The 8,038-nt window shown below is 51.1% G+C and overlaps 1 protein-coding gene across 1 annotated transcript in view; it reads left to right on the plus strand.

Annotated features, from left to right (window-relative positions):
• Window positions 1–7,531, plus strand: part of LOC137345276 (transmembrane protein 17-like) — a 29,006-nt gene extending 21,475 nt beyond the window's left edge. Inside the window, exon 4 of the mRNA XM_068008754.1 lies at window positions 7,240–7,531. Coding sequence (XP_067864855.1) covers window positions 7,240–7,431 — 192 coding nt within the window. The 3' untranslated portion in view covers window positions 7,432–7,531. The remainder of the gene's footprint in view (window positions 1–7,239) is intronic.
• The last annotated feature ends 507 nt before the right edge of the window (window positions 7,532–8,038 follow it).

The following is an 8,038-nucleotide window of genomic DNA, read 5'->3' on the forward strand; positions in this document are numbered from 1 at the left end:
TATTATGCTGTTGCCCTGTGTGTGCCCTGTCTATATTGTGCTGTTCCCCAGTGTGTGCCCTGTCGATATTATGCTGTTCCCCAGTGTGTGCCCTGTCTATATTGTGCTGTTGCCCTGTGTGTGCCCTGTCTATATCCCACTGATCCCCAGTGTGTGCCCTGTCTATATTGTGCTGTTCCCCAGTGTGTGCCCTGTCTATATGATGCTGTTGCCCAGTGTGTGCCCTGTCTGTATCCCACTGATCCCCAGTGTGTGCCCTGTCTATATTATACTGTTCCCCAGTGTGTGCCCTGTCTATATCCCACTGATCCCCAGTGTGTGCCCTGTCTATATTGTGCTGTTCCCCAGTGTGTGCCCTGTCTATATTATGCTGTTGCCCAGTGTGTGCCCTGTCTATATTATACTGTTCCCCAGTGTGTGCCCTGTCTATATCCCACTGATCCCCAGTGTGTGCCCTGTCTATATCCCACTGATCCCCAGTGTGTGCCCTGTCTATATTGTGCTGTTGCCCTGTGTGTGCCCTGTCTATATCCCACTGATCCCCAGTGTGTGCCCTGTCTATATTGTGCTGTTCCCCAGTGTGTGCCCTGTCTATATGATGCTGTTGCCCAGTGTGTGCCCTGTCTGTATCCCACTGATCCCCAGTGTGTGCCCTGTCTATATTATACTGTTCCCCAGTGTGTGCCCTGTCTATATGATGCTGTTGCCCAGTGTGTGCCCTGTCTGTATCCCACTGATCCCCAGTGTGTGCCCTGTCTATATTATACTGTTGCCCAGTGTGTGCCCTGTCTATATTATACTGTTCCCCAGTGTGTGCCCTGTCTATATTGTGCTGTTCCCCAGTGTGTGCCCTGTCTATATTGTGCTGTTCCCCAGTGTGTGCCCTGTCTATATTATACTGTTCCCCAGTGTGTGCCCTGTCTGTATTGTGCTGTTCCCCAGTGTGTGCCCTGTCTATATTATACTGTTCCCCAGTGTGTGCCCTGTCTGTATCCCACTGAACCCCAGTGTGTGCCCTGTCTATATTGTGCTGTTCCCCAGTGTGTGCCCTGTCTATATTATGCTGTTCCCCAGTGTGTGCCCTGTCTATATTGTGCTGTTGCCCTGCGTGTGCCCTGTCTATATCCCACTGATCCCCAGTGTGTGCCCTGTCTATATTGTGCTGTTCCCCAGTGTGTGCCCTGTCTATATTATGCTGTTCCCCAGTGTGTGCCCTGTCTATATTGTGCTGTTGCCCTGCGTGTGCCCTGTCTATATCCCACTGATCCCCAGTGTGTGCCCTGTCTATATTATGCTGTTCCCCAGTGTGTGCCCTGTGTATATTGTGCTGTTGCCCTATGTGTGCCCTGTCTATATTGTGCTGTTCCCCAGTGTGTGCCCTGTCTATATTATGCTGTTCCCCAGTGTGTGCCCTGTCTATATTGTGCTGTTGCCCTATGTGTGCCCTGTCTATATCCCACTGATCCCCAGTGTGTGCCCTGTCTATATTGTGCTGTTCCCCAGTGTGTGCCCTGTCTATATTGTGCTGTTCCCCAGTGTGTGCCCTGTCTATATTATGCTGTTGCCCTGTGTGTGCCCTGTCTATATTATGCTGTTCCCCAGTGTGTGCCCTGTCTATATCCCACTGTTGCCCTGTGTGTGCCCTGTCTATATTATGCTGTTCCCCAGTGTGTGCCCTGTCTATATCCCACTGTTGCCCTGTGTGTGCCCTGTCTATATTATGCTGTTGCCCTGTGTGTGCCCTGTCTATATTATGCTGTTCCCCAGTGTGTGCCCTGTCTATATCCCACTGTTCCCCAGTGTGTGCCCTGTCTGTATTATGCTGTTCCCCAGTGTGTGCCCTGTCTATATTATGCTGTTCCCCAGTGTGTGCCCTGTCTATATTGTGCTGTTCCCCAGTGTGTGCCCTGTCTATATTGTGCTGTTGCCCTGTGTGTGCCCTGTCTGTATTATGCTGTTCCCCAGTGTGTGCCCTGTCTATATTATGCTGTTCCCCAGTGTGTGCCCTGTCTATATTGTGCTGTTCCCCAGTGTGTGCCCTGTCTATATTGTGCTGTTGCCCTGTGTGTGCCCTGTCTATATTATGCTGTTCCCCAGTGTGTGCCATGTCTATATTATGCTGTTCCCCAGTGTGTGCCCTGTCTATATTGTGCTGTTCCCCAGTGTGTGCCCTGTCTATATTGTGCTGTTGCCCTGTGTGTGCCCTGTCTGTATTATGCTGTTGCCCTGTGTGTGCCCTGTCTATATTTTGCTGTTCTCCAGTGTGTGCCCTGTCTATATTGTGCTGTTCCCCAGTGTGTGCCCTGTCTATATTATGCTGTTGCCCTGTGTGTGCCCTGTCTCGATCCCACTGTTCCCCAGTGTGTGCCCTGTCTATATTATGCTGTTGCCCTGTGTGTGCCCTGTCTATATTGTGCTGTTGCCCTGTGTGTGCCCTGTCTATATCCCACTGATCCCCAGTGTGTGCCCTGTCTATATTGTGCTGTTGCCCTGTGTGTGCCCTGTCTATATTATGCTGTTGCCCTGTGTGTGCCCTGTCTATATTGTGCTGTTGCCCTGTGTGTGCCCTGTCTATATTGTGCTGTTCCCCAGTGTGTGCCCTGTCTATATTATGCTGTTGCCCTGTGTGTGCCCTGTCTATATTATGCTGTTGCCCTGTGTGTGCCCTGTCTATATTGTGCTGTTGCCCTGTGTGTGCCCTGTCTATATTATGCTGTTCCCCAGTGTGTGCCCTGTCTATATTATGCTGTTCCCCAGTGTGTGCCCTGTCTATATTGTGCTGTTCCCCAGTGTGTGCCCTGTCTATATTATGCTGTTCCCCAGTGTGTGCCCTGTCTGTATCCCACTGATTCCCAGTGTGTGCCCTGTCTATATTATGCTGTTCCCCAGTGTGTGCCCTGTCTATATCTCACTGAACCCCAGTGTGTGCCCTGTCTATATTATGCTGTTGCCCTGTGTGTGCCCTGTCTATATTGTGCTGTTCCCCAGTGTGTGCCCTGTCGATATTATGCTGTTCCCCAGTGTGTGCCCTGTCTATATTGTGCTGTTGCCCTGTGTGTGCCCTGTCTATATCCCACTGATCCCCAGTGTGTGCCCTGTCTATATTGTGCTGTTCCCCAGTGTGTGCCCTGTCTATATGATGCTGTTGCCCAGTGTGTGCCCTGTCTGTATCCCACTGATCCCCAGTGTGTGCCCTGTCTATATTGTGCTGTTCCCCAGTGTGTGCCCTGTCTATATTATGCTGTTGCCCAGTGTGTGCCCTGTCTATATTATACTGTTCCCCAGTGTGTGCCCTGTCTATATCCCACTGATCCCCAGTGTGTGCCCTGTCTATATTATGCTGTTCCCCAGTGTGTGCCCTGTCTATATTGTGCTGTTGCCCTGCGTGTGCCCTGTCTATATCCCACTGATCCCCAGTGTGTGCCCTGTCTATATTATGCTGTTCCCCAGTGTGTGCCCTGTGTATATTGTGCTGTTGCCCTATGTGTGCCCTGTCTATATTGTGCTGTTCCCCAGTGTGTGCCCTGTCTATATTATGCTGTTCCCCAGTGTGTGCCCTGTCTATATTGTGCTGTTGCCCTATGTGTGCCCTGTCTATATCCCACTGATCCCCAGTGTGTGCCCTGTCTATATTGTGCTGTTCCCCAGTGTGTGCCCTGTCTATATTGTGCTGTTCCCCAGTGTGTGCCCTGTCTATATTGTGCTGTTCCCCAGTGTGTGCCCTGTCTATATTATGCTGTTGCCCTGTGTGTGCCCTGTCTATATTATGCTGTTCCCCAGTGTGTGCCCTGTCTATATCCCACTGTTGCCCTGTGTGTGCCCTGTCTATATTATGCTGTTCCCCAGTGTGTGCCCTGTCTATATCCCACTGTTGCCCTGTGTGTGCCCTGTCTATATTATGCTGTTGCCCTGTGTGTGCCCTGTCTATATTATGCTGTTCCCCAGTGTGTGCCCTGTCTATATCCCACTGTTCCCCAGTGTGTGCCCTGTCTGTATTATGCTGTTCCCCAGTGTGTGCCCTGTCTATATTATGCTGTTCCCCAGTGTGTGCCCTGTCTATATTGTGCTGTTCCCCAGTGTGTGCCCTGTCTATATTGTGCTGTTGCCCTGTGTGTGCCCTGTCTGTATTATGCTGTTCCCCAGTGTGTGCCCTGTCTATATTATGCTGTTCCCCAGTGTGTGCCCTGTCTATATTGTGCTGTTCCCCAGTGTGTGCCCTGTCTATATTGTGCTGTTGCCCTGTGTGTGCCCTGTCTATATTATGCTGTTCCCCAGTGTGTGCCATGTCTATATTATGCTGTTCCCCAGTGTGTGCCCTGTCTATATTGTGCTGTTCCCCAGTGTGTGCCCTGTCTATATTATGCTGTTGCCCTGTGTGTGCCCTGTCTGTATTATGCTGTTGCCCTGTGTGTGCCCTGTCTATATTTTGCTGTTCTCCAGTGTGTGCCCTGTCTATATTGTGCTGTTCCCCAGTGTGTGCCCTGTCTATATTATGCTGTTGCCCTGTGTGTGCCCTGTCTCGATCCCACTGTTCCCCAGTGTGTGCCCTGTCTATATTATGCTGTTGCCCTGTGTGTGCCCTGTCTATATTGTGCTGTTGCCCTGTGTGTGCCCTGTCTATATCCCACTGATCCCCAGTGTGTGCCCTGTCTATATTGTGCTGTTGCCCTGTGTGTGCCCTGTCTATATTATGCTGTTGCCCTGTGTGTGCCCTGTCTATATTGTGCTGTTGCCCTGTGTGTGCCCTGTCTATATTGTGCTGTTCCCCAGTGTGTGCCCTGTCTATATTATGCTGTTGCCCTGTGTGTGCCCTGTCTATATTATGCTGTTGCCCTGTGTGTGCCCTGTCTATATTGTGCTGTTGCCCTGTGTGTGCCCTGTCTATATTATGCTGTTGCCCTGTGTGTGCCCTGTCTATATTATGCTGTTGCCCTGTGTGTGCCCTGTCTATATTGTGCTGTTCCCCAGTGTGTGCCCTATCTATATTATGCTGTTGCCCTGTGTGTGCCCTGTCTATATTGTGCAGTTCCCCTGTGTGTGCCCTGTCTATATCCCACTGCTCCCCAGTGTGTGCCCTGTCTATATTGTGCTGTTGCTCTGTGTGTGCCCTGTCTATATTATGCTGTTGCCCTGTGTGTGCCCTGTCTATATTGTGCTGTTCCCCAGTGTGTGCCCTGTCTATATTATGCTGATGCCCTGTGTGTGCCCTGTCTATATTGTGCTGTTGCCCTGTGTGTGCCCTGTCTATATCCCACTGATCCCCAGTGTGTGCCCTGTCTATATCCCACTGTGCCCCAGTGTGTGCCCTGTCTATATCCCACTGTTCCCCAGTGTGTGCCCTGTCTACATTATGCTGTTCCCCAGTGTGTGCCCTGTCTATATCCCACGGTTCCCCAGTGTGTGCCCTGTCTATATTATGCTGTTGCCCTGTGTGTGCCCTGTCTATATTATGCTGTTGCCCTGTGTGTGCCCTGTCTATATTGTGCTGTTCCCCAGTGTGTGCCCTGTCTATATCCCACTGTTCCCCAGTGTGTGCCCTGTCTATATTATGCTGTTGCCCTGTGTGTGCCCTGTCTGTATTATGCTGTTCCCCAGTGTGTGCCCTGTCTATATTATGCTGTTGCCCTGTGTGTACCCTGTCTATATTATGCTGTTCCCCAGTGTGTACCCTGTCTATATTGTGCTGTTGCCCTGTGTGTGCCCTGTCTATATTATGCTGTTCCCCAGTGTGTGCCCTGTCGATATCCCACTGATCCCCACTGTGTGCCCTGTCTATATCCCATTGATCCCCAGTCTGTGCCCTGTCTATATTATGCTGTTGCCCTGTGTGTGCCCTGTCTCTATTATGCTGTTGCCCAGTGTGTGCCCTGTCTACATCCCATTGATCCCCAGTGTGTGCCCTGTCTATATTATGCTGTTGCGCAGTGTGTGCCCTGTCTATATTGTGCTGTTCCCCAGTGTGTGCCCTGTCTATATTATGCTGTTGCCCTGTGTGTGCCCTGTCTATATTGTGCTCTTCCCCAGTGTGTGCCTTGTCTATATCCCACTGATCCCCAGTATGTGCCCTGTCCATATTGTGCTGTTGCCCTGTGTGTGCCCTGTCTATATTATGCTGTTGCCCTGTGTGTGCCCTGTCTATATTATGCTGTTCCCCTGTGTGTGCCCTGTCTATATTGTGCTGTTGCCCTGTGTGTGCCCTGTCGATATCCCACTGTTCCCCAGTGTGTGACCTGTCTATATTGTGCTGGTGCCCTGTGTGTGCCCTGTCTATATTGTGCTGTTGCCCTATGTGTGCCCTGTCTATATTATGCTGTTCCCCAGTGTGTGCCCTGTCTATATTGTGCTGTTGCCCTGTGTGTGCCCTGTCTATATTGTGATGTTCCCCAGTGTGTGCCCTGTCTATATTGTGCTGTTCCCCAGTTTGTGCCCTGTCTATATTGTGCTGTTGCCCTGTGTGTGCCCTGTCGATATCCCACTGTTCCCCAGTGTGTGCCCTGTGTATATTATGCTGTTCCCCAGTGTGTGCCCTGTCTATTTTGTGCTGTTGCCCTGTGGATATCCCACTGTTCCCCAGTGTGTGCCCTGTCTATATTATGCTGTTCCCCAGTGTGTGCCCAGTCTATATCCCACTGATCCCCAGTGTGTGCCCTGTCTATATCCCACTGTTGCCCTGTGTGTGCCCTGTCTATATTGTGCTGTTGCCCTGTGTGTGCCCAGTCTATATCCCACTGTTGCCCTGTGTGTGCCCTGTCTATATTATGCTGTTCCGCAGTGTGTGCCCAGTCTATATCCCACTGTTGCCCTGTGTGTGCCCTGTCTTTATTATGCTGTTCCCCAGTGTGTGCCCAGTCTATATCCCACTGATCCCCAGTGTGTGCCCTGTCTATCTCCCACTGTTGCCCTGTGTGTGCCCTGTCTATATTGTGCTGTTGCCCTGTGTGTGCCCTGTCTACATTATGCTGTTCCCCAGTGTGTGCCCTGTCTATATCCCACTGATCCCCAGTGTGTGCCCTGTCTATCTCCCACTGTTGCCCTGTGTGTGCCCAGTCTATATCCCACTGTTGCCCTGTGTGTGCCCTGTCTATATTATGCTGTTCCCCAGTGTGTGCCCAGTCTATATCCCACTGATCCCCAGTGTGTGCCCTGTCTATCTCCCACTGTTGCCCTGTGTGTGCCCTGTCTATACCCCGCTGTTGCCCACTATTGCTTCCATGACTGTCTTTGCTGTTTTTTCCTCAGATCCGGCTGATGATTCTCTTCCTGATTCTCACAGTGCTGATGTTACTTTGCTCGACGACTGTGGTTTTCACCAGGCTTTCGACTGACTTCACCGCTGTGGAGTGCAATCTCTTCCTTGGCTTCTTGTTGTTGTTGGCCCTGGAATGGGTGTTTGGATTCCTGGGCCTCAGGACCATGAAGCGGATGTTGTAGGAAATTGAAGCCAGGAGGACCCCGCTCTTTACTCACACAACACAGTCTTGGGGTGGAGGATAAGGAGCGGTATCAGGAGGCTATTAAAGAAGCAAGTGTTCACCGGCACTCCTCGCTTTCATTCATTGAGCCTTTGTTCAATGAGGAGTCTGGAGGAGGTTTCTCACAATTGGCGAGATGCACTGGTGTCTGTGTACACTCACTGGGGCAGGTCTACCCTCACCAGAGACTCTGTATACTCGCCGTGTCTGTGTACATTGACTGGGCTCTGTGTACACTCGCTGGGGTTTTTGTTCACTCACTGGGGACTGTGTAAACTCACCAGGGGCTGTTACACTCACTGCGGTCTGTGTACATTGACTGGGCTCTGTGCATACTCACTGGTGACTGTGTACACTCACTGGGTTCTGTGTATACTCACTGGCGACTGTGTACATTACTGGTGACTGTATACATGCACTGGTGACTGTGTACACTCACTGGGCTCTGTGTATACTCACTGGTGACTGTGTATACTCACTGGGGCCAGTCTACACTCACCAGAGACTGTGTACACTCACCAGAGACTGTGTACACTCACTGGGGACTGTATGCATGCACTGGGGAC

The sequence above is a fragment of the Heterodontus francisci genome, chromosome 28, assembly GCF_036365525.1.
Source record: "Heterodontus francisci isolate sHetFra1 chromosome 28, sHetFra1.hap1, whole genome shotgun sequence".
Taxonomy (NCBI): domain Eukaryota; kingdom Metazoa; phylum Chordata; class Chondrichthyes; order Heterodontiformes; family Heterodontidae; genus Heterodontus; species Heterodontus francisci.